This window comes from Paroedura picta, chromosome 15, assembly GCF_049243985.1.
Source record: "Paroedura picta isolate Pp20150507F chromosome 15, Ppicta_v3.0, whole genome shotgun sequence".
NCBI lineage: Eukaryota > Metazoa > Chordata > Lepidosauria > Squamata > Gekkonidae > Paroedura > Paroedura picta.
The window spans coordinates 2,186,088-2,212,562 of NC_135383.1; the positions used below are offsets into that span (position 1 = coordinate 2,186,088).

Below are 26,475 nucleotides of genomic sequence, written 5' to 3' on the forward strand. Positions count from 1 at the left end.
GTGAGTTCCCAGAAGGATTCAGGAAACGGTCTCCTCTACTACCATTTCCCACCGGCTCCTTTTTGAGACATTTCCAAACTCGGCCAGAATCAGGCCTTTCGCAAAGCATCCCCACAGCGGGAGTTGCGTAAGTTGTCCGGACCAGAACACAAAATAGGTACAAAGTGTGTGAGCGCCAAAATGCCCTTGTTGGTCACGCATTCCTTTGCCCTCTCTTCCCTCACCTGTGTTCAAAGGCAAGGGAGGGGAGGTGAGTCTGGAAGTCCCAGAGGCACTTGTGCCTACACTAATGACCTCAGCGGTTGGCTTTTCTTGCGAGGAATGTTCTCCGCTGAAGGATGAAGGCAAGCTCAGGGATGCCCAAGTTAACTTTGCCAGCAGGTTCCCCGGGAATGTGTATGTCACAAATGGCAACGTCTTTAGCTTGGATTCCTTCTTCGGAAGCCAGGAAGCATAAGTCCCCCAGCAACAGAAGGGGGCATCGGGTCCCCCGTGGCTCAAGAGTTCAAGGTTACCAGGCTGCAGGTGAAGATCTTGGCAGATGAAGCCAAATGCCAACCACAGAGACGGCATCCCTCTTTCCCCCGGCTCAACACTACCTTTTTTTCCCCCTGACGCCAAAAGATTTAATATTTGTTTGAAATGAGAAACAGTTCTCAAATGAATTTGGAGAGTCAGGGAATTAATGTCAACTCCCCCCCCCCCCGATGCGTATACGCACACACAAACTTTCCCGTTCTCCCTCTCTCTCTTCTCCCCCCTTTTCAATTTCTGAAGCCTCCTGATTTGAATATTTATAAATATCAGTAAATTATTTATTGTAGCAATCTGCTGTGCCATTTCACCGATCGCCGTTAACACTTTAGGGCTCTCTCTCTCTCTCTCTCTCTCTCTCTCTCTCTCTCTCTCTCTCTCTCTCTCTCTCTCTCTCAGAGATTAGAGATTGGGAACAGGGAGGGGGGCGTGGAGCAGGGGCAAGGTAAGATGCTGAGAAGGTGCATTTTTGTGCATTCACGGCTGGTGTGGCCCAAAAAGGGATTGCCCCCATGTACTGCAAAGCCATAAAGTTGCATCAAAGGACCCTTGCTTTAGTGTGCATGACCTGTCACAGGCGGGTTAAGTGAGCACGTTCCGGGTGAATTTGACTTTCTTTCAAAAGTGACTGGGGGAGCTAGAAAAATTGTCAGGGAAGGAGGCAAAAGAGAAGGCTTTTTCTGTGCCGTGGAAGGGATATATGACCAAGGTTAAGTTCTGTACTTGAGGAATGCAGGATTCTGCAACTGTGTACAGGTCATGCACCATCGGCCATCTTTGCTTGTTTTGCATAGGTTTCAACTTCTAGGGGAGGGGCGCTGAAATCTTTCCCCTGCTGGCCCCTGGGGAACTTCCACAGGCCCTCCTCTGCCTTAGTCTCTCCTGGCCCTGTTGCCAAAGGTTTCTTTGGAGACTTGGAGTCCTGGGCATTGTGCCCAGGGATGCCACGGTGCCTGCTGGATTCTTTCCTGGGGGCCACTTAGTGTTTTTTAGAAAGTGGGCGGGGCTAGGTGGCTATTGCCCAGCAATGTTCTAATTGGCCAGTGGGAGTCTCATTGGATGTGCAGATATTTTTTTCCTGGCAGGTATATGCAAGAAGATATTTTAAACAACAAATTCATTTTGAAAGGCATCCTGTTAAACAGATCTGCCCGAGATGGTGAAGGTTTCCTATTAGAATTATGCACGACCTTACTCCTGGACCTTTTGTGCCAGGCTCTGCTTCTTGGGGCAGCCTCGCTGTGCTTGCACCCACCACCCTGGGTCAGAATTCCAAAGGTGGCCACAGTCCCAAGAAGGTTTGGGGCCTCTACCTTAAAAGTGAGCAGCTTGCTTTTTGAAAAAGAAGGGAGGCCCCGACGTTCTCACGGGCTGGATTCTGGCCCCGTTCAGTACCTGGGCTTGGTGGAACTGCTGAATGGACGGATTCCTGGCTGGAGGCCTTTCTGTGCCTTTTTGAGCCGTGGACTCCTCTGTGGGCTGCCCGCATGGCCACTTTCTAAAAGCCTTGAAAACGCGAGCTGCTGGAAAAGGGCAACGCGGAGGGGACGGCTAGCGACACGGCTGTGGAACTCTCCAAGGTCAGTCGAAAGAGACAGTGTTCCACTAAGCCGAGGTCATCTCCTGAGCTAAAAGCAATAAAATGTTTTATTGATAAACTGGGGGTGGGAATGATAAAACATACCAGGTCCACCCTCACGCTGCGCCCTGGATACTGTTGAGTGGCCACGGCTGACGTTCCCCCCCTGAGAACCGGCTTCCCTCCCCTCCCCAAAGAAATAAAATTCAGCTGGACTGGGCAAAGGAAGTTCTGGTGCCCTGTGGAAAGCGGGGAGCTCACTCTGAGGGTGCGAGTCACACCCAAGGTTTAGCAGCATTCAGCAAGTCTCATGGACAGCGCTTGGCTCCAGTGTCTCAGCTGTCCCTGCCGGGCTCTTCCTTTCAGTGCTAGCAGGTCTTGAATTCAGGGCTTTGGATTAAAAACAAAAAACAAAAAACAGAGCACAGCTCTCCTGTGATAGTAATCCTGCTTTAATTTTCAGTTTGAAATTTCTGTTACTTGCATAGATGATGTGACTCAGATGGATGCGGGTGAGATGATTCTGCACCATTTGGCCGATGGTTATCAGAGGCAGGTCAAATAGGGAAGAAAAGGCAGCACCATCTCAAGCCTAGTGCAAAGGCAAGAAGCATTGTGCATGTCAAAACAAAATGTGAAAGCAGCAGTTCTCAGGGTGCGGAATTCTGCCCTCCACCTCAAGCACCACGCAGGAGGCAGGAGTCAAAATGTGCTCAGCCCAGATGTGGCCTTCTAGGTTCTCTGAGAGGAGGCCCGGTTGGCGTCCTCTGGTCCCAGGGCCGGACGGCAACATTTCCATTCTTTCTTTTGATCTATTTATTATCGCAGGGCTTTCTAGCCTGCCTTCCTGCTAAAAAGGGCTTTTGCCAAAGTCCTCTTTCAGCATGTGTAAAAAGCACCAGAGATGCGCGCAGCTTCCAAATCCAAATGCACACACGGGCCTCCCCCCCCCCATTTCCTCCCTCATCCGCCCCAAACAATGTTGTAAATAATTGATTGGATGAAACCCTCGAAGCGCCTGGAAAGCTGGCACTGAGGCCCCCCTCCAGAGCTGAGCTACTCAGCTGGGTATAGAATTCTTCAATAAGAATATGAAAGATCCATCTGTTCAGGTTGGGGGCTTTTTTGCTCAGCCCTCTGAAGTGACAGTCCTTGCAAGCCCTCCCCTCCCCCCGTGTCTCCATCATACTTGGGGTTTCCTTAGCCTTTTCCAGTGCCCTGGCATCCCCAGACCAGTTACAGAGCCTTCCCTGGAATCCTCCTACCAGTCCCCCTCCCAGGCCCCTCCTCCTCCAGCTTTCTGGCCAAATTGCTGGTCTTCAAAGAAAGATCCCCATGCCTCTGATCTCTCTCCTTGGTCTCATCCATCCCATCATAAGTAATCTTTTAACATTGTCCTGAGCCCTGGCAAATTTCTCAGATATTGTACTTTGTTTATTTGTTTCATTAGTTTATTTGTATCCCGCCTTCCTCTCCAGTGGGGACCCAAAGCAGCTCACATTGCTCTCCTCTCCTCCTTGTTATCCTCACAACAACCTTGTGGGGTAGGGTAGGCTGAGAGTGTGTGACTGGCCCAGGAGCACCCAGCCGTCTTCCTTGGCTTGACGTTCCCGGATCCTCGTCCGACACTCGAACCACTTCTCCGCTTGAGGAAGCCGACTGTGCTCCGGCAGACAAATCAGCCCTGCTGGAGAGTTGGGCTCCCGGCTGTTTATGCTCTGCACTTCCAATAATTCCACCCCAAGAATAGCTGCATTTTGTGAGCTGCATAAATTACGCAAATTAAATACATTTGCACATATTTGCATAATTGTCAGTAATTGTGTCACCTGTTTGTTCAGAACTCTGCCCAGGATCCCACCCACCTCCTGGAGGCGCAGAGTGGCCGGGGGGAGACGATCCCTTCCTATTCTGCAGGGTTCTGGCACTTCAGGGAGGCGAGGGGCCATCTCTAGACAAACCTCCCCGGCTAACTTCAGTTTCCACCGGACCGGTGGCTGTTGCTGACTGGAACATTTCCGGCCATTTCTCCGCGAGAACTAGACCGTTGCTTTTAAAGAAACGAACCTGGGTGTTCTTGCACAGGCTCAGGGCCGTGGGCTCTCGGGGACTCCCCTTCACCTCCGTGGCAGCCACCCAGGGCGGGGCATCGGACATCTCCCTTGCCATGTGGCCGTAAACGCACAGCGGTATTGTTTTCACAGGAAGTGCTCAGTGTAAATAGAGCATGTGGGAGCATTTGTCCTGGGCAGAGATGAAAAAGCCTCCGTGACAAGCTTGGGTTATAAACGGCTTCCTTGGATTGATGGAAAATCAAAACATTTCTTTTGGGAAGAAAAAAATCAAGGGGGATGTTTACTTAGCCTGGAATCTTTGCATCGTGCTAAATGGAGACCAAGGCCGGGGGGGGGGGGGGCGGGGAGCGTGCTGCTTTTAGGTCCCGGGATGAGGTCTCATCGTTCTGACTCCAGGCCCCGCTTTGCTGTTCTTTAAGGCAGTCTTTAGATAAGGAGGCTGTAGGTGGGGTGGCCATTTTTGGATCCTCCTGCTGTCCACCAAGGGCAGTATTGTCTACTCTGACTGGCAGGCGCTCTCCAGGGGCCCAAGCAGAGGTGTTTTCACATCACTTGCTACCAGATCCTTTACCTGGAGATGCCAGAAATGGAGCCCGGGACCTTCTGTGTGCCTCTGAGCCCAGAGTGTAATGCCCCCCCCCCCTGCAAATAGAGAACCGTTGCCTTTCCGCTTCCCAGGCTCAAAGCAGCACCCACAGCCAGGCCCCCTCCCAGGGGAGACTTGTGGGGAGGGTAACAGCAGCCTCCCCCCCCCAGCTGTAGCCTTCCCAAAGACCTTGTTCTTCATCTGCATTGGGAAAACTGGGAGCCAGAAAACAGGAGCCCCGCGAGTCAGCGGCATTTGGGCTCAGTGACGGGCTGTGTGGCCTCACCATGCCTACACGTGATCTTCCCACACTGCCCTGGCCTCGGTCGGCTGCCCCGTTGTTTGGAAGCTGGAAGTTCTTCAGGGCAGGGACTTGCTGTTGTTTTCTGCACAATATCAGATTCTTATCATGATTGGCAAAAAAAGAAAAGGATCGGCCGTAACAGGCTTGGAAGCTCGGGAGCCCGAGCGCTTCCTTTGGAGATCCCATTTTGGAGCTCAAAAACACAAAGGAGGCTCTGCACAGATGAGAGAATCTGGCCCAAGAGCCCCAAGACCGGAACTTTGAAATGGGGCAGACCCCCATGCCTGAAAGCCGGGCTCGGAGCGGGGGACGAGGCACAAGCTGCTCGGGATCGGTGACTTCCTCAGCTTGTTGGGTCTCCTCTTCCTTTGGGTAAATATTTATAAAATCTCTTGACTGTCTGGATTTTGTGGGTTGTGTGTCTGTCTGTGTGCACACACACACGGCTGCTCCCGTCTGAAGTGAAGGGCCCGGCTTTCTCCCTGGGGAAGCTTGGGAGGGATGGAAATGAATGAGGTGCCGGCAGACAGAGAAGGGGCAAAGCCGAGAGACGTCTGGTTGCATGGAGGCCGGAGGGCGCCTTCTTTGGGGGCCTCTGATAGGATCCGACACCTCCTTCTTGCCTGCAGCTGCCACAGAAGGGATCCGTGCGGTGCTCCCCTCTCCCTGTGCGGAATCCTCAGTGGCCCACCGGCTGCCTTGGAGGGGACTGTCTGAACGGCTCTCCTTCACCTAGCATCTCTGGGCCAGCCCCTCTGCTTGTCTGCTGGGCCTGGCTTTGGCTCTCGGTTCCACCCGCCGTAACCTTATTTGACCGCCCCCCCCCCCCAAAAAAAAAGCAGGAGCCTAGGGGAAAGACTCACTCCTCGGTCTAAAAGGCCTTGGCTGAGTTTCTGGATCCGCTGGGGCCCGGGGAAGAGTGGTGACAAAACTCTGACCTGGATTACCCCGAGCCAAGAAGCATGCAGGCAGGCAGGTGTGAGAGCCAGCCAGTGTGTGTGTGCCCCATCTCTGCAGAGCCTGGGCGTATACAGGGTGTGTGCTCATGTGAGTACATGGGTGGGTGTGTAAATAACACAGGTGTACGTGTTTTTGTTTTGCCTTTATCTGGGGATCTGATGTTTGTGGGTGAGAAGAACAAAGGGAAGTGGGTGCTTTGGTTTGACAGCGATTGCAGACCACCCACTTGGAGTGGGACTTGTTATTGGCTTGGCTCTTTGCTCCCTGCTCAGCTCCCCCGGCCTTTGCTCTGGGCCCCTTTGATTTGGAGGCATCCGGTGGGTTGCAATCCATCAGATCTGCTTTGAGCGTAGAGAACCCGGGTTGCGGCATCCTTGCCTGGATCCAGGGGTCTCCGATGACGACGGCAAGCAAAGATAGAAGGAGTCATCGTCACGAAATGCCCACGGCAACAAAACAGCATTTCAAACATGCTTTCAGACTTGGGCTTGCCGTGATCTGCCGCCGGGCGCTAGTTGCTCCGGCAGAGCGGCTGGCAGCCGGGACCCTTTTAAACCTCTTCCTCTGCTTGCCGTGCTGGAAGGAACGGGGGGGGGGGTTTTGTTCCTCGTTGGCACACGTTCCGCCGATTCGTTTCCCTTGCTGTCCATGATGGGGGGGCTGCCTGAAGCGGTCCGCTGCTGATGCTGAGCAGCCTGGCCGGCCATTGGACAGCGAGCCTAAAGTTTCAGGCGGTTTGCGTTGGGCTGTCATGTCATAAGATTAGAGGCTGCCACGATTGCTTCTGGGAGCACTTCTGAGGGTCTGGCTGGAGAGCCGCCCGCTTCTGTGTCTCGGGGCCCCGGCCAGAGAGATCAGCAGGGCCCTGGGATAGGGAGGGGGTCATAGGGGGCAGACAGTCCCTTTTAAAGGAGAGCAGCAGCAGCAGAGTCCCTGGGGCCCAGCAAACGTGGCTTTCTTCCTGCTCTTCTTTCCCTCCAATCTGCTTTCCCTCTGAGCTGAATCGGCTCAACAATTGGGAGCTGCAAGGGCGGGGCACATTCAGTGATGGAAGAGCAGATGCCAGGGGTACGATCCTGTGCGAAGGGGGAGAGGGGGGTGCTCACCTAGGCTGACGCATCCAGCTGTGCCAAGTGCCCTCATTGCTTGGGCTCTATTGCTGCTAGTTCAGGAACAGAAAAAGGGACACCTTGGGAGGGAAACCAGGAGCTTCCTGTGCCAGTCAGCTGCATTTGTCACACTTTAATAACGTGATACTCTGGATCCATGCTAAGACTGAAGCAGAGAAGGACTGGCCTCTGGTCAGTGGAGGTATCCTGCCTCTGAAGGTGGAGGTTCTGCTTTTGTCTGTTGCATACCTGTGCAATCATTTTCTAAAGCCCTCTTGGTGGTGAGATCGGGGGAAGCTGGAACGGTTGGCTCCCCTTCTTGGCTTCTTTTGGAAGTGCCGCCCTGCAAGAAGCCTGGTCCCAAACTGCTAGGGAGAGAACTTTGAAGAGTGAAGGCAGGAGATGTTGGAGGGTTACATTGGTGAACCCTCCTGTTTCGGTGGCAGCTGCCCCTGCAGTGCTGGTTTTATTCTCACACACTTTTCCTCTCGTGTCCCTGACCCCTGGGCTTCCTCAGTGCTTGTGCATGGCTCCACCTCTTGTGGCAGCTGATTTTGAGGCTGCATCCACCATCCTGTGTCAGAATTCCAGAGGTGTTTGGGGAGCCCTGCTCTGGCCACTCCAGTAAAACCTCTTCCCCCCCAGTCCACATTTTCAGTACTTTGGTTTGAGCATGTGAATTGACCCCTGAGAAAGCAAGCATTTTGTTTCTCAAATGTTCAGGCTGGACGTGTGTAAACTTTACTGCTTATTCACAATGACCTTCTTAACGTCCATTCTTCCTTCCTTTCTCCCTCCCTCCCTCCCTCTCTGTTGTCCCCCTTCAGCTGAAAGAACCATATGCAGTGACGCAACCTCAGGAAGCACCAAGATGGCTGCCAAGCGCAAAGGTGGCCTGAAGCTAAATGCAATCTGTGCCAAGCTGAGCCGCCAGGTCGTCGTTGACCACAAAGGAGCCGAGCAAGGGGCCGCTGGCAAGGCTCCCCAGGGGCGGGGCGGCAGCAGCGGCAGCCCCAAGGAGCTCCCCCAGCCTGGGGGGAAGGAGCCAGGGGCTGAGTTTCCAAAGGGTGCCGACTGCGTGCAGAAGATCGAGGAGGACAAGCGGAGGGAGGTGATTGAGAAGTGGGTGAATGGGGAGTACAGCGAAGAGGCCTTGCTGGGCCGAATTGAGATCAAGGAAGGAAAAGGCTCTGAGGGTGCAGAGGTGCCCCCCGAGGGCGTGTACATGGTGCAGCCCAAGGGCTGCAGTGACGAAGAGGACAACGGGGATGAGGCCGAACCACAGCGGGGCTCTCAAGATGGCAGCTTCCTGGACGAGCGGGATTCAGATGGGTCTCCCTTGAAGGAGGAAGGCTTCCGCTCCTCCCGCAGTGAGACAGGCTCCAAGCTCAGTGGCGGAACTCCTTCAGGTAAGGCTGCATTTGCAGGAATCTCTGTTATTTGTTAACTCGTGTCTGGGTCTCCCAAATCCTCGTCTGACATTCTAACCACCTTTCAAACAACCAACTGTCCCTCCTTCCAACATATCGAATACATGCTAACCGGCTCTATATATTGTTTGGTGAATGACAGAAGAATGCAGTAGGAAATATCAGCATTATCTAAAACATTAACTGTAACTACTACATCTAGTACAGCAGGCCAAACGCCTTAAAAATTCTGTAAAAACTTTCCCATTGAAGCAAAAAGGTGGCCTGTAAGTCTTTGGAACTGCCCAGCAAAAGTATCATGATAAAACAGAGATAACAAAATACATGCAAACAGCAACTCAAGCACTATCATCAAAGCGTTCAAATTATCTTTTTCCTTTCTTGATTTTCCAGAAGTGTGTTGCAAATTCAGGTGCCTGGAAAGTTGTTACAGTCACATGTGTGGAAAGGGTGCAGCCTTAGTGTGCAAATGCATATATGTGTGCAAATGCCTGATGCATCCATGCCCCAGGGAGGTGGCAGCAGGCAGTTTCTCGCTCCCCCTCCCGCTCTCCCTCCCCCTCCCCCTCCAACTCCCCCTCCCCGTCCCTGGCTTGCGCTGCAGGCCCCTTGGCGTCTTGTGCTCCCTGTTGAAGGTGAAAGGAGAAGGGAGGGTGACACGGTGGGGTGGGGAGAGATTAGCTGGCACGTGGGAGATGGTTTCTTTGCCTGTCTGCCCCTGGAGAGGCATTCCGCTGCCTGCCACTGCCTCCCTGGCAAAGGGCAGCCGCTCCTGCAAGAACACCTCAGCCTGCGGCCGCCTCGTGTCTTGACTCTGTGGACAAACTGGGCTGCCCTTGCCAAAAGAAACATACCGTAATAAATGATTCTTTCTTTCTTTCTTTCTTTCTTTCTTTCTTTCTTTCTTTCTTTCTTTCTTTCTTCCTTCCTTCCTTCCTTCCTTCCTTCCTTCCTTCCTTCCTTCCTTCCTTCCTTCCTTTCTCTCAATTTCCACCTGTTCCTTTCTTGCATTGCTGCTTTCCTTCTGTTTCCCTGTATTTCGTGCCCTCGGTCACACTTCCTCCCAGGCCATATGGAATGTTTGAACCCGGCTCCGGCAGGCCCACAGAGGGAGGGGGACCTTCCAGCCATTGGGACTCCTCTGGGAAGCCTCCAGTGGACACCTCAGGGTGAGAGCCGGAAGCCTGTTCCAATAGCAGCGGCTTTAGAATGCAGGCAGCCCCCCCCCCCCCCGCCCCGTGTGGAGCCCTTCGGGACTGACGCCCCAGAAACCCCAGAGGGGAGGGCATCTTCAAGTGAAGGCTTCACTCCATTCAGGTTTAATAACTTTGCTTGACGCTTGGTCCTCATTCTCACGTCTCTGACAAGCCGTTCTCCCCCCTCCCCCAATCTCATGGCTCCATCAACAATTCTGCCTTTTGTGTTTTCCGTCCGAGGCCTCCCCCCCCCACCCCCGTTAATAATGCAGCCGAAACTCATCTCCGTTCATCTGTCCCTTCCCTCTTTTCCAGCCTTCGTGAGTTCAGTGGCAACGCACATAATTATGCATATAAGATATAAACAGAGCTGTTTAATTATCCTTCGCCACATCAGTGACAGAGTAATTAACAAACATTGCAAGATCAATGAGGAAAAGTGTGACCTTCAGCTTCCTCTGATAGGAAAGCCCTTGTCTTTCACTGGCACAAGGTGATTGAGCCCGGACTCCCCGCTTAAGTTTGTTTTAATTCTCCCCCCCCCCTTCTCCTCCCAGTTCCAGCTTCCTCGGTTGGGATTTGCTTTTGCACACCCCAAAAATATACAGTTAAGAAGAGCGGGGAATTCTGGAAGGAACTAAAAGCAGAGAGCTGGTCTGCAGGGAGTGCGGAAGCACCATATGGCAGGGCTCTTTTCCCAACATGTTTTCTTTGTAAGTCTAAATTGACAGAGGATCCCACCCACCCAGCATGGCAGCTTTCAGGTGGGTTCAGACAGGAGGGAAATTCACAGAGGGCCAATCGGCTGGGGGCACTCAGCCAAGAGAGCTCCGAGCAGAGCCTCCGTATTGCACGCCCGGATGCCATGCGATGCCGCCTCACCCTGAATGAGACCCTCAGTCCACCAAGGGCAGGCTTGCTCACTCTTCCTGGCAGCAGCTCTCTGGCAAAGGTCTTTCCCATCCCCTCCTGCCTGGTCCTTTTACTTGGAGATCCTGGGCTTGAACCCGGGACCTTCTGCAGGCCCAGCAGAGGCTCTCCCACTGTGCCATGGCCCCTCCCCAGTCTGGGAGACTCTGAGCTGTCCAGGAGGATTGGGCCGCTAGCAGAACTGCTGGGTTTCCTGGCCCTTGGGACTCATCTTGAACGGAGGCAGCATCTTGGAAATCTCCCACACCGGCCGCTGCAGTAGCACTCACAGGTGTCATTCCTTTGGTATTCTCTGAAGGAAGAGTTATTCTCCTCCTCCTTGGTTTTTTTTTGGGGGGGGGGAGTGGTCACCTTCTCACCAGGGTAGCCAGAACTCAGGTCTTATGACTAAGAGTAATTCCTAAGGAAATGTGGAGCAGCTGGCAAGGGATCCCGGGTGGCTCTCATGTGCCTTGGAGACCCCCAAGGCCTTGAGGGGCCTCCCTGCCCCCCAGCAGTGCTGTTGCTTTGCCCGACCTGCTTCTCCCCCCCCCCTCACTATTCTGGTCAGCGCAGAAGCGCAACTCTGCCTGGACCCTCTGCCTGTCCCCCGGAGCCCAGGCCTCCTGCTCCAGTTGGGCTCTTTGGCTTTCCCTTCCATATATAGTGTGTTCCTGCCGGCTATTTTTAGCCCCCTTCGGGTTTCTCTCTCTGCGAACTCTGAATCCTTTGTGATACGATGGCTGCTCCAAGCTGCACACAGATCTCTGCTCTTTGGCAATGCCCACAAATGGATAGTGGCAAAATCCGGGGGGGGGGGGAGCCCTTTTGGCACCTCGCAGCAGAGGTTGAAGATTGGGAAGCCAGGAGGACGGCCTGCCAGGAGACTCCTCAAAGAGCCCCGAAGCCCCAAGAGGCAGAGAACTGCTTTTGCTGTCAGTCCCAGACTTGCTCTGCTGTACTTTATGGCTCTTCTACTTCCCAAGTTCTGTCTCTGTTATTTTTTTGGCTGCTTAACCTTTGCCTGGCCTGACTTGACAATTGCTGCAGGATTCCTGTGCGAAGGAGATGGACAGACTGTGGAGGGGAAAGTCTCCCTCCTCCTCCCCATCTTGAAGACTTGTTAAAAGGAGACTGTCGTTTAATTCCCCTTTCAGATTCCCTCTCTGCTCTCTGTGTGGTTTGACTTAGGACTGGATGGGATTTCACCACACCAGGAGTGTATGTGGGGGGGGGGGGGAGAGAAACGCGAGGGGATCGTTTTACAGGTCCTAGGAGAGATGAAAAGCAGGAACGGGGAAGACGGATTTAGCAGGAACAGGGAAATCTTAGACCTGGGAGAGGCAGGATTGCAGGGGATTAATGGCTTTTGTTGGGGGCTCTAGGGTTACACCAGGGAAAGGCAGCAAAAGGGCAAAAGCTTTGAGGCTGGAGGAAACGCTTTAGTGGCGCAGTGCATGAACATGAAATGTGATGCTTGCGGCACACCAGGGTGACCAGGGAGGAAGTGGCACAGGTGAATCCATGCTCCCCCCTCCTTCTTTCCCCTCTAAGTGGCGCTGTGAGATCCCGGCAGTCACAGGCAGAGTCAAGCTTCCTAAATCCTGAAATGTTTTAAGCCCAGGTTGCTCTGTGGCCAGAATGAATTTGGGGGGGGGGGGGCTAGTGTGGGGAGGAGCAAGTGTCAGTGAGCCTTCCGGCATGACCATTAATTGATCCAGAAACATGAGCCCAATGCCCTTAAGGCGGCTTTCCCCTTTTCCACGCCTTCCCTGGCCAAGGACTGCAAAGCACCTGCCAGCGTTTGGCCCCAAGGCCTCCTTTGAGGCAGAAGCCTGACAGGCTCTTCCCTCCTTTTGCAGCCGCCGTCATTCTGCACAGTCCTCCTCCTGCTCCTCTCCTTCCGCAAAGGCTCTTGATGCTCCCCTGGGCCTTCCCTCTTCCCCAACAAGCCCCATGCTTTCTGCCAGGCTGGCCTTGTCTGTATAGTTTTGGTCTCATGAAGCCCCCCGAACGGAATCTGTCCAGCTTTACTTTGTCCCACCCCACGTGCCACATGGAACCGCGTTTGTCATTTTACAGCCTCCCCGTTTTGTCCCCACATATCTTGTGCAGATGGCCTGACATCATCACTCGTGCAACTGATAGAGAGTTGGACTTGGATCTAAGAGATCTGATTTTGGATCCCAGCTCTGTGCCTGTTTCCTTTCTCCTCTGATTTAGAAAAGAAAGTTTTCCCAAAGTTAATTGACAATAAGGGGAGCTTGAAGGACATCAAGAGGAGCGACGTTTCATGCCTCCTTTGCACGAATGTAAAGCACCCCCGCTTTCCCTTTCCCACTTCCACCCAGACTGCCTTGTGGGCCTCCTTAGCAGTTCGTTTCTGGGCTGAGAAGTGGTTTATGAGTCCAATGAAACAAGCTGGGAGCCTGCAAGGGATTGCAGGGAAGTCTGGAAAATCCCTCACTGCAGAATCCTCCCTGCCGGGATCCCCCACTTCCGAGGGACTTGAGCAGGCTGGTTTCTCATCCTTCCAACTGACTCAGAGCTGCTCTCAGCCTCCTCTGCCTGCCAGAGCAGCTTCAGTTCTTATCCAGGGGCTTTCGAATCTCTCTTCCCTCCCATGCCTTCTTTTGGCTAATTCACAAAGTTGTCAGTTTGGGGGGGGGGTTGTATATCCAGAGTGCCCCCCAAGAAGACATCAGTCCCAAACTTGCCTGTGAGTGGTGCCTTGGTGTGGCTTCTGTCATCCACAGAGGGGCCGGCCAGTTTACTCTGAGGGCAGGAAATAAATGAAATAAATAAATAAATAAATAAATGCAGGGATCAAGGACAGTTTCCAGGTTGAAAGAGGTACCACCCTCGGAAATGCTCTTCACATCTTCTCACTCCATGATGACACTTTCATCATATCTCACTGCCAGAAATAGTTGGTAGTCCCCACTCCAAACCATCCCCCAGATCCCCATGCGGGATTCCCCCGGTAGAGTGCAAAAGCACTTCCCCACGGACAACAAGTATCTGTCTTTTCCCTTTTCTCTAATAACCTGAATTAAGAATAAACAAATGCGAGGCCCAAAGTACTGTCTAGTCCGTTGTGCTGGTTCCAAGGCATAGGAGAGTTGACTGGTTTGTGTCTGGCTATCAGAGTTCTTGACAGTTTAGAGGTCTGTAACCTCTGAATGTAGAAGGCCAGTCTTAAATCTCTTGGCACACGGTGGTTTGTAGCTCATCTACTTGCAGATCCTTTTTTTTAAAAGGGGGGAGGAGTGTTAAGAGACCCCTTGTGGTCTCATGGATAAAGACTAGGGTCCGGAGTGGGAAGATCCCGGTTCAGATCTCACCCCCACCTTTGGGGTGACCTTGTGCAAGCTGATCTCAGCTCTATAAAATAAGAGTAATTTAAAGTTGTGTGAATCAGCTCTCACTCTGCTCTTGCAACGTGATTCACACAACTGACTTTGCTTGGTCGGAGAGGGATTTGGCATAAAGAGCCAACCTTATGGAAGCTTCGTTCATATGTTGGACTCATGATTCCCTGTGTGACCCCTCTCTCTTGCTTAGGAGACAGTGATAACCCATTTCATTTTTTAAAAAAATGCTAGTAAAGATATCCTGATGGGGTTGGATTGGGGGGGGGGGGGGTTGGCATGGTGTCGAGCTGTCTCCAGACGGTGACTCGCCACATCTTGAGGCAACGCTCTTTGCAGAAGCTTTTCTAGACATTTTCCAAAATGACTAGGGAACAATGCCCATCAGATGTCACCAGCGAAAAGACGGATGGAGGAGATTCTAAGACCAGACCCGTACAAAACTGTAGTCTGCAATTCTGAAAACCTGGCTTGCAGTCTCAAAGAAATGGCTCATACCACAGCATTTACATGAATGGTCCTACCCATGTTGAGCACTCTGGGGTAGCTTCAGTGTTTCATTCTGTCACTGTGCTACCCTGTGGCTGAGTGTCCGAATCCACCTCAGACTCTTTGGTAGGGTGATGGGATGGGAAGGACACTGAGCCCCGTGAGGTCCTGAGGAAAGAGAGCGTCAAGATGGGTAAGGGAGACCGATGGGTCATTTCCTGCCCTTCCCCCCATTCCTCATGGTGGATCTTCCCCTTTATCTTTTCACTGTCCTTGCTACTTTTTTCTTTTTCTTTATTTCATCCTGCTGTCTCCTCCTCCCTTCTCACTCTCAGTTATGCCAGTGTCTTTAAATACATCGCTCTCCCCTGTTAGCTTGCCCTCAGCCTTTTTCCTTCCTTCATATGTTGCCTGTTGCTCCCCTCCACACACACACACACACACACACCCCACTCTTCCTGTCCTCTTTCTTCTTCTCCCATTCCTCACCACACTCCTCCTCCTCTCGGCCGCCTCCTGGCTGCCCCCCTCACACGCCGAAGGGACGCTGTGACGCCTTTGGCATCTTGGCAGGGGCCTCACTTCCAGTAAAATTACTTCTTCATATTAGGCCAAGGCAAGAGTGCAGAGACATTTATGAAACTTTGTTTAATGTACTGAAAAGCCATCGGCTAGAACATTTAGGAAATTGATTTTCCTGGCATTGATGAACTCTTTTTATTTTACCCCAGTATTAATTACTTTTTTTTAAACAAATTAATTTAAGAGTCGTAAAACCGAACAAGTGAGCCAAACGTCAGTAGATCATGTTTCCTTCTCTCCCCACTCCTCCGGAGACTGGCACAGGAAGGGAGGAGAAGGCCACCCTCCTGAGTGACAAGCTCTCTGGCTTTCTCTTGGTTCCTCCAGGGGAGACTTCATCTCTTCGGGACTATGCTGCCACCACCATGAACGAGTTCCTGGGCATGTTTGGCTACGACGACCAGAACATGCGGGACGAGCTCGCCCGCAAGATTAGCTTCGACAAGCTGAATGCTTCTGCCTCTGAGGCTGCCACAGCGGCTGTCGCCACCTCCCTAGCCAGCGAGGATGCCATGAATAAGAGGGCCCGCTTCTCCAAGTACGAGGAGTATATCCGCAAGCTGAAGGCGGGGGAACAAGTCCCGTGGCCAATCCACCAAGCCAAGGTGGAGGAGTTGACCAGCAAACTGGGCAAAGAAGCTCCCCCAGGTCTGGGACAGCCCATTCGGTTACCGGCGCCCGATGCCTCCATCCTGCCAGAGACAAAAGCGACCATTTTGCCCTTGCCCTCACCCAGCAGTTCCCAGGTGCAAGGGCTGATCTCTCGGGCCTCCAAGTATGACTTCTTCATCCAGAAGCTGAAGACGGGTGAAAGTATCAGACCTCAGAACGGCAACACTTACAAGAAGACCTCCAAGTATGACCTGGAGAACGTCAAGTACTTGCATCTCTTCAAGCCGGGAGAAGGAAGCCCAGACATGGGAGGGGCCATCGCCTTCAAGACGGGCAAAGTGGGCCGTCCTTCCAAGTACGATGTCAGGAACATCCAGAAGCTCCCCCCAGTCAAAGCTCCAACGCCCAGTTTGGGCCCTGCACCCCTCACCAGTACCCCCAGCAGCACATCGGTGGCTGGGCCCGAGCAGCCTGCCTCGTTGCCCTTCAACACTCCAGAGTACCTGAAGTCCACCTTCTCCAAGACGGACTCCATTACAACTGGAACGGTTTCCACAGTTAAGTAAGTCTGCCCCTCTTCTGTAAGGGAAGTGGGGGGGGGGAGAGAGAATCATGGCATTTAGTGATTATCTTGTTGTCATCCTTTAAGTGCCACTTCTTGAATTGAGATGCAAGCTGATGGCTGAGGCCGAGTGTTGAGAATTGGACACATGTTTAGAATATTTTCAGTAAATTCTCAGTCATGTGTGCGTATATATTTATATTTATATTTATTGGGCAATGTCAGATCCAGAGATCCTAGGGACACCTTTTGTGTGACCCAGATGGGTGGGCCGCTGCCAAAATCTACCACCACCACCCAGGTATCGATTCCTATTTTGGTATGCTGGTAGAGGCAACAAGGAATCTGGCTTTGTCCTGTGCATTCGCCCCAGTGGCCCACCTAGTAAGCCAACCAGCAGCCGACAATTCCGGTTTCACAAGTTTGGTACAGCTTGCAAGTCCCCTTTGCAAGCTCAGTTCATCTTCGATCTCCTGTGCAATCACAAAAACACTTGATGAGCAGCAGTTATAGGTAAGTGCAACCTCTTATCTCCGCCCAGGAAGCCTTTCCCACTTGTCAAAGGAGTCAATGAGACATGCCAGGATCTCCCGATCCCTCCTGTGCTAATATACCTTTGAGCTGTCAACTGTCAGGGGAGAAGTAGGTAGAATAAAATAAATCTAATAAAATAGGTGCTGGGGCACAGGCAGCCTTTGCTGGGCCGGTTGTTCCTCTGCTTCTCTTGCACAGTCTGTTCTTCTCAAATATTCTGCCTTTCACAGAACGGGTGCTGGGAGTCTGGAGAGGCTGAGTGCTGCAAAAGAAGCTAGGAAGGGAGGGAAAGAGCTGAATTTTAGATATGATGGCCAGTAGGACTGAAGCCGAGCAAAGGACATGAACAAGGGCATTGGCTGTAGCTGGATTAAAAGATGCCAGCACACATAACCTGGTGGTGGCTTCCTTCTATGGTCACCGCGAGAAGATTCCCTCCCCCTTTTGTTACACACTAAAAATCAAGTTGGTCCCAATCTCATGATCACTCTGCCCACATTGCTTGCTGCAACACACCTGGCAGCCACCATTTGGCCTGGGACGATTTTCAGTTGTGCAAATCCAGCCGGAGAGTGCCAAGAGCTGCCAGATGTTTGACTCCAAACTCTCTACATGTTTGGCTTTTTGCTGTTAATCACAATCCCAGCTCTGTTTCCTTCCTGCCTTTCATTCTCTCGCTCTCTTTTTCCACCGTGGTCGGGGATGAACCTCAAGTGCACTCTCTTCTCTGCCCACAAAACTTCCTTGGGGTGGGGGAAGTGAGGCGGCTTCAGTGCCGAGCTTCGGCGCGGTTTCCGTCGTGTGCCGGGCATTTAGACGAGAATCCTCTAAGGGATCTGGGAAGCCGATAGCTCTTTGCTCAGGACTCAGGCTAGTGCTCGGGGAGAGAATGAAGTAGCCATGTCTTCTGCCTGTGAGAAGGTGGTACGGAGAAGAAGGGTGCAGTCCCACCCTTCCCCTCAGCCAGCCTGGGCAAAGCGTCTGTGGGGGAGTAGAAACCCCATAGGGCAGGGAAGGCTACCTTCTTTCAGCGAATTATAGAACAAGCTAGCAGGTTTTGCTTACCTGCTTCCCCCGTACTTTTACTGTCCCAAAGACCTCCTGTTCATGGTAGCTCCCAACGTGCTTGTCCTAGCCAATGCGTTTGCTTATCAGACTATGGTTGTACAGATAGTGTCACATGTAGAGAATCATATGGGCTCTAACATCTAGGACCGAGACATCGGCAGCCATTCCAAGAAGCAGAGAGAGAGAGAGAGAGAGAGAGAGAGAGAGAGAGAGAGAGAGAGAGAGAGAGAGAGAGGTGGGTGACAAATGGAATGGGTGGGAGCTTGCCATACTGATTGAGGGGGCTTGTGGGGCTTATTTTGACTTAGGGTCACAAAGTTCCTGGGCACCCAACTGCCACCCTGGGATGTGAACTGTGCTGTAGAGGACAGTGTGAGAGAGACAGTGAGAGAGAGAGAGGGGCTTGGACCGTGTTGTGACACTGCCTCGCTAACCATCTCTGCCCTGTGTGTGTTTCTCATTAGGAACGGATTAACCACTGACAAACCAGCTGTCACCGAAGATGTAAATATTTACCAGAAATATATTGCCAGGTAGGCCGATCCCTCCCCCCTGTGGGTTTCTTGGGAAAGGGGCGGAGGGGGTCTTGGGACAGAAGTGCCTAGGGGGAGGGGGTGGGGTCTCTGTCTGTCTGTCGGGGTGAAATGTAAAAAACCAGTCATGGGTACTGAGTCTTTCCATTTCTCTCTGACATCCACACCGACTTCCCACCGCCGCCACCATGTTGCCTGCTCCCAGGAGGAAGCCTTCCCTGGCCCGTCCTTTGTGAAGCCGCTCCCTTTTCTTAGGGCAGGAGGGTGAGAAAGAACAGCGTCCAGAGGGCTGGGCCTTCATCCCGCTCTCCTGCCCTTTGTCCAAAACTCCTTGCAAAAAGGAGTGTCCCAGGGGCGAGAGGGGGGTGAATGCAGACACCCTACAAAGAGTGAGCCCTCGTTCATTCCTCCACCATCTCCCCCCAAAATGATCATCTCTCTCTGGCCACAGTTGATTTTGCCCCTTAACAGATGTTCAGCACTATGGCAGTTGGCAGGGACAATGGACCTGAGACAGACACACAGAGATATAACCACAGGCCTCCCCCCCACAAAACATCTGGCTGACCTCCATTGGTGGCAGGAGGCTTGGTCAGATGGGCCTCCCCAGGATGTCCTGACAATAAGCTGACTTAAAGTGAAGGCAACAGGTAGTTAGTTCATTCTTTCCTTTTTTCAAAAAAAGACCAGGCTTGCCTATAATCTACATTAGTTAATAGCACAATGTAAGTGGGGGGGGGGGAGGTGTTGCTTCAGGTTGATCACCCCCCCCCCTCATTTTTTTCTGTCCTCGTTGCCACCACAAGAAGCAGCAGTCACCACGGAAGGGCTCAGAAGGCTCTCCACTGAGGAGTCAGCAAGCCAGTTAGGGACAGGCCTGCCTGGAATTGGGAATCCGGATTGAGGAGGGGGGAAACAGCGGGCAGGGAAGGGGCAAGCATACTCTCTTGCCCCCACCCCATCACTCCTCCACTTTAAATCTCAGCCGCTCCAGTTGGCTTTTCATTATAGATTCGAACAAGCCTGTGGAAGCTCACTGCACATCCCCCCCCCCCATATACCCGTCCCCCTTGGACCAGTCAGCGATGGGCAATGCCTGCAAGATGAAATCCGAAAGCTCACATGGGCTTCTTTTGGCAGCCGTGGAAAATTTACATGTACTTAAAAAAGCAAGGGAACCTGTTTTAAATGAAAGGGGAGCAGGGGGGGGTGTGCCTGTGCAGCACAATTAGCTTAATGAGTTCATTAAGAGGCCTTGCCAAGAGCTGCCCAGGGATGATCTTTCCTTTCTTTTCATGCAACAAGACCAGGCCCCTTTAGCTAGTTCAGGACGAAGGAGGCCTTGCTTTCCCCTCCGTATATTTATATTTTTAGCTATAGTTTCTTTATTATTATTATTATTATTATTATTATTATTATTATTATTATTATTATTATTATTATTATTATTATTATTATTATTATTATTAGTGAATCGGCAGATGGTTTGTCTTGCTTAAATATTTATTTAAAGGGTTATTTTTCTCCCCTCTCCCTCTCAGTTGTAATTGGGGTGGTGGGTGTCTCTGTGTGTGTTTTCCCCCCCGTCACACGCATCATCGTTTCGTTATAGAGTAATGAGTGTGTAAACACTTGCTAAGCACGCTGACTTCTGTATTTATTATTTTTATTAGTATTTATTTATCTGGGTGTTTTCCAGTGATCCTTGCCAGAGCTGGCAACTCAAAGGAATGAAGCAAACCATGCATCTTGCATGCTACGACGCTCATGTGTCAGATGCCATAAGCATCCAGTGCATGTGTACACAGCAGCATACACTTGTAGCCTGTTCCCTGGGAGTGATCATAGCCCCTTCAGGTCCCCAGCATGGGTTAAAGCCAATTTTAAAATGGAAAAAGTCCGCAAAACATGTGCTACAAAATCTCCAAAGCTGCCTCTGCAGCCTCTCTTGCTAAAACTTCAAGAACACAATAAAGCACCTAACGAACATTAACCAAGATCAGGTATTCATAATTCAGCAGAGAATGAACTCAAAACACTAGATGCCGAATAATTTGGAAGCGAAGCTCTGACCCCTTTTGGATGCTGTTTGTGGGTGGATTGGATATGCTGGGCGTGGCGAGAAACAGATTTGCAGGGAGAATTTCTCCTGCCGGCCTGCATGCCCCGAGACACGGTCTGCCATTGAACAAAAGAGCAGGGGAAGTGAAAACTGCAATTGATCTAGAGTTGGTCGAGAGCCGCAGTGTTTTTTGGAAGCTTTTGCAACGTGCTGACAAGAAAGACCCCCTCTGTGCACCCTTTAAACTTTGACAGGGGAGGCAGCTTGCCTCTTTGGTAGAAGAGGAAACTGCAGCAGAAGTTTAGAAGAGCCCCCTAGCTAGCTGGGTGCCTGGACAGCCCTGCAGTGGCCCAGGAGGCATCCCACAGAGTTATGCTGGATCATGACCACTGAGTTTTAATTTCAGGCCTGTCAGCGTCCTCCCATGCTGTGGCCATACGATAGGAAAATGTATTCATTTATGACAGGATGTTAAAATGTATTTATTTAGGGCAGGATGTGCTTCCTTCGAGGAGTCAGGAGAGCATACATGGCTGTTCCTCCTCCATTTTGTCATTTCCAATCTCGTGAGGTAGATCAGGCTGGCATGGAAGGACCGGCATAAGTTTGTCACAGCCATTGAGAATTTGAACCTGGGTCCCCTCTGATCGAGGCCAGTGCTCAATGCTGTAATGAAATCAGAGTCCAGCAGCACCTTTAAGACCAACAAAGATTTATTCAGGCATGTTAACCCTTTCTCCTACAAGCTTTGCAACACCAACTGCATTGGTTCACATCAGACTAAACCTTGATGCCCTGGAAGATTCCCTGAGTCCCTCACTACAGTGGGGTGCAGTGAAGGGCTTTCTCAGCCATGTAGCAGTTGTGTCACAGGAGAGTCTGTCATCCTAGGTGACATTTATCCTGAGAACAAACCTGTGACATAGGTCAGCTTGGGGACAGTCAGCCAAGGCAACTTAGCAAGTTTCATGTTTGAGGAGGGTTTTGAACCCAGGTCTTTGCGTTCAGAGCTGACGGCCTCTTTCTTCTACCACGTAACCTTGCACAGGAGAGGGCAGAGTGCGTGTGGCTTGTGTCCAGCCTGCCAGGCCTTTCCTTCTGCTTCCTCCTTATGACGGTGACTTCCCTGTGGGTTAGATGTTGGGGGGGGGGGTGGAGCGGAGCGGCTGAGCCAGATTGCCTAGCTCTGCAGATAAACTTTCTCTAAAGTTTCCAATGGCTTTATTATCAATATAATATAATATTTATATAATCTATTGATATTCTTGGTTTTAAAACAGCCATTATCTGTTCCGAGTAGGACAGGTTATAAATAAATCAATCCCCCACCCTTTTCCTTTTTTTTGCACAGACGTGAGCATTTTTCTGTATTTTTTTTATTTAATAATTTACATCCCAGTTCTCTAAATCTCATGGAAGGCAGCTTTACAACAAGGTCCCTAAATACAGAATACATAAGAGATCAAACATTTAAAAATCAATAGGACATATTCCATCCTGATAAAAGCTACAAGCTGTCACTAAAATGCCCTCAGCACAGACCTTAGAGGGCAGGGGAGGGGACGGGCACTACTAGCCCACCGATTCGCAGGCCTGCTGATGTTTGCACCAGTCTGGCATGGGGTGGGGGGACCTCTCAGAAAGACATCTGACTTTTCAGGCCTGAGATTGGGGTGGTGGGCCTCAGCACTCCAGCACACAGGTTTTGCAGAAGTGTGCCTGTTGCTTCAAGGCATGCGCGCTTCATGCGCCCCTCATTTCTCAGACACGGGGGGAAGACCGGGGTCCGAGGGCCTGCTTGTTCCTCCTCTTTTACTTCTGGGTGCCACAAGAGACCGTTGAAAGCCCAGGTCAGCCTGGCCTGGTTGAGATGGCTGCCTTTACTGCCCTTCTGATTTGTGGCCATCAACATTGTGCTCCCGTACAACAGATGGGCCCATTTGGTCTGTGGGACTTTTGAAACCAAAACAAATCCAAGTCTGGTACGTAAGACCTGGAAGTGGCTGACTGAGTCATGATGAAGTATGTGTTTAATTGGGCTCTGTATGGTCTGCCCTTGTCCCTCTTATTCCCTAGCAGTGTGTTTTGATGCATGTAAATAAGCAGGGAGGGGGCGGACATTGGCGCAAAATTAGCAGGTGTGCCCTTACGCACATGCCAGCGAGTGTGTGGGGCGTGGACGCTTTTCTGTTTCGAGAAGCTAAACAGATGCTAGCCTTTAAAAATTAATAAGTTTGAACTGTTTCAAGTGTCAGGAAAAGCTCAAGAGAAACATTGCTCTTTAGGAACCTCTTAGGATCAGGTCCGTGGCCTGAGGATGCCACTGCCCAAGCCCTGTTCCAGACCCCGGGCCCCGACCCCCCGGGTGTGGCACAGCACGGAATGTGCTTGCCAGACTTGCAAGACTTGGTAGACCGGCCCCATACAGACAGTGGGGATGGGATCCTTCACGCCAATGGAAGTCACACAGTCTGGCTTTCTTGAGGATTCACCTGGCTTGTGCCTTTACTTTGATGTTTGCATCTTGCCTTTTTGTCCCCTGAAAGGCAACCGATATAATAATAACAGTAAAATAATAATAATAATAATAAATTACCAATAATCAATCAGGTGGCAGAGGAGATCCTTCCTTTTGGAATTGCCCCATTTCTGTTCCAGGGAGAAAACCACTAATCCTCTGCTCTGTGCATGACAAACATCATCTGGCCAATGCTATAAAACAGCCCCCTCCCCCAACTTCAGGAACTTTCTGTCATGCTTTCCTTTAGGGTCCCCCATGCTCACTCGTGGCCAGGATGTGGAATGTCCCCCAGCAAAAAACCACAATCCTACACTTTCCCCCTAGGGCATGAAGACATTCTAGCAGGCTGAACAATACAGGCAGGCCTGGGGGAGAATTGGTGCTAGCTTTGGTTTCTTCTTGGGCAAAGCAAGGATCTCTGTTGGAGGTCTGGGAAAAGGGGGCTAAAGAAATCGGCCAGGCAGGGCTGGAGAAGCAAGCACCAAGAGCCTGGAGTGCAGCTTTCCTGTGTTGCCAGGGCAAAGTTTGGAAGCATTTACAGCTCCGTCTGGTGCCAGGAGAACCGAGTACCCAGCAGGCAGTCCTCCAGGCTGAGGAAGTGGTACAACAGGAAGGGAAAAGGCCACCCAGGGTTGCCACTTCAAGTCTGGCAAGTCCTCATGCTCCGTCAGCCAGAGAGACAGGCGGGGAAGCAGCCAAAGGTCTCCAGGCAAATGGCACACCAGGAGATGACATGCCAGAATTGTTGCAATCTTCTGCACCATTGGACATGGAAGGAAAGAGGATGGCTTGTTCCAAGTTGAGCACTGTTTTTTACATTTGTGGGTTACAGATGGAGAGCAGCGCCTGTTTAATTGTCTCCCTCAAATCAAGGGGGCATAAAGAGGTGTTTGGCTGTTCTGTAGAGTGCCCAGGCCCTCTGTCTGTCATGGCTTCCTAGAGAAATAAAATAGCTGTTGGGTCCTCTGAGCATTGTCTCCAAGGGTGATGAAGCCATTGTCAGGTGAGGTGCTGGTGGAAGCTACTTAAGTCCCAGTTGCTCAAGAAGCTGTCGTCTTCCAAGGGCACTGAATATCCAGTGTGAAACCATTCCCAGGGTTTTGCACCACTTATGGTTACCTGAGTGGCGGTAAGCCCATGCCCATTCTCCAGAGTTTGCATTCCTCTGGAGCAACTCGCTCTTTTTAGAACGCAGACAGGCCAGCAGCAGGCCCATCCCCTTGGCTGCTAAGGCCTGGCTTGCTGTTGACCCCTTTTTCTCCCCCCCCTCCCTCTTTGTTTCTCTGCATCAGCTCAGGTTTCTCACTCACCTGTTCTGGTGCAGGCTTGATGTCTTGCAGCACTTCTCCCCCCCCCCCTTCCTCTTTCCTCCCTTGGGAAAGGCATGTCTGCTTCTGGCATCTGTCCCCTTCTCTCTTTGTGAATGCCAAGGCAAAGCAGCGATTTAATTTTTTAGCAGTCTCTTTCTCTCTTCTGTCAATTAAGCCCCCTTTTGGTCTTCTAGGGGCCTGGCTGTCTCCACAATTGACCTCTCCCCTCGTACATATTGCAGATGCCTTATTTATTGCTGCCATTCTCCTCTCGTCCTCCTGCTGCCTGACCAGGGCCTGAACCTGGGTTTCCCCCTTAATTCACAGCTCCCTTTGGATGCCCCGTCTCTGAGGGCCCTTGCGCGGCCTATGGTGCAGGATGGCATTTGGAACCCTGCAGCAGATGGTAATTTAGCACTCAGCGTTTCCCCTCAGAGCTTCCCTTCAGCTGCCCCCATTGCTTGCAAATTACTCCACAATATGCTCTATGCAATGTGATGGTTGGTTTTCCCGAGGCCTTCTATATTGTCGGTAGAATGTCCTCATTCTCTGCTCTTCTCAAGGCCTTCACACCATGCGCCCTCCTACGGTCCTTTCCACCTTCTTCTGCTTCCCACTGTCAGCACCCCAGTCCAAGGCACCCCGTGGACCCACATGCGTTGGGCTTTACAAGGAAGCCTGCCACCCAGATCTGAGGCTCTGACTGAGGAGCCAACCGCTGGATGAAAATTAAAGAGGCCCACAGCTGTTTCCTTCAGCCATTTAGAAGTTTTTGTGGCATTGGTTCGTGTGTGGAAGCAGGAGTCTCCACTCCATGCCAGCTACATTCCCAGGTAGCCGCTGAGAACAATTCCAGATTGGGCACCTCCCCTGATCTAGTCATGATTCCAGAGGAAGGACTCGGGCACAGATCTCATTCAGTATGGTTACGCCAATTATTGGGGGGCAGGCGTGGAATTTGCCATACTGGCGCAAAATCTACGATTACAAAATTCAACATCCTGATTGTCTCATGTTTCACTTTATTAAAAAGCAAGTTTCTAGTCCTTAGGGATCTAACCTGGAAACACCTCCACATCCGTGCTTCACCTTTGTCACACCCTTCTTTGGGGCAGTTTCCAGAAAACCTTCGTGGTTTAAAATCTAAATTAAGACAGATGAACAAATTCTATGCAGATATGTTTAATTGGTATACTGTAATCTGAGTGCTGAATTTGGGGCTCCTAGTCTTAGAATTTCATTGTAAGGGTGCAGGTCACAGAAGGGATGAGTGCAGGCAACCCGGAACGGCAGTTGGCAAGCACAAGGCAGTAAACTGTCTCCACGGTGACCAGGCCTCACTTGTGGGAAGGAAAGCTGGAAGTCCTGAACCTCCCAGTGGGCAATTCCTTCTGCTAAAGGCAAACACAGCTTCCTTCTGAAACTACGTGGAGAATGAGACTGACTCGAAGTTAATGTACGACTAACCCAAACTGGGGGGAAAGAGGGCTGCACTGTCTGTCCTTAAGCACGTGCCCATTTCATTCAGGCTTCCTTTCTCCTCATCTTCTTCCTCTCAGGTTTTCAGGAAGCCAGCACTGCGGACACATTCACTGTGCGTACCAGTACCGGGAGCACTATCACTGCCTTGACCCAGAGTGCAACTATCAGGTAAAGAAAACGGCCCAGGAGGTTGAACTATGCCCTCTTCTTGACTTGATTTCCCCACCGGTGACAGGATCTTTCCACAGCCAGGGAAGAGGCTTTTCTTAAGACAGCCATTCTGCAGTGAAGCTGCCCCCGGAAGCTTTTGGCATGGAGGATGTGATGCTGCAGATATGGCAACGTGTTCCAAGATCACTGTTTTCTGTGTCCTGGAAGAGGGTGACACATGTGGGCATTCTGAACCTTTTCCCAACGTCCGTCTTGGGCCTCCTGGGTTTCACAAGTTCAGCCACTGCGATGCCAGCTTGGGGCAACATCACCATACAACCCCACCTGTTAAATTGTGGTTGCGCTAAATGGCTGCCGCATTCCCTTCTCTCGTAAAAGGAAGGTGTGGGTCCCCCCACACACACACACAGTTGCACCCTCCTCTATTCAACTGGAATCAACTGCTGCCAAAGTAGAACACCCTTGAGACGAGCAGTGGTCTTGGACCAGCGGTTTC

At 51.5% G+C, this 26,475-nt stretch overlaps 1 protein-coding gene across 7 annotated transcripts in view; it reads left to right on the top strand.

Annotated features, from left to right (window-relative positions):
- The window catches only part of CASZ1 (castor zinc finger 1), a 214,626-nt gene that overhangs the window by 157,810 nt on the left and 30,341 nt on the right, over window positions 1-26,475 (top strand). For 6 of the 7 annotated variants that reach the window (XM_077311515.1, XM_077311516.1, XM_077311514.1 and 3 more), the window contains 4 exons: window positions 7,975-8,556; window positions 15,452-16,298; window positions 18,365-18,433; window positions 25,886-25,976. In XM_077311515.1, coding sequence (XP_077167630.1) covers window positions 7,975-8,556; window positions 15,452-16,298; window positions 18,365-18,433; window positions 25,886-25,976 — 1,589 coding nt within the window. The remainder of the gene's footprint in view (window positions 1-7,974; window positions 8,557-15,451; window positions 16,299-18,364; window positions 18,434-25,885; window positions 25,977-26,475) is intronic. The other variant, XM_077311517.1, reaches the window with a different exon arrangement.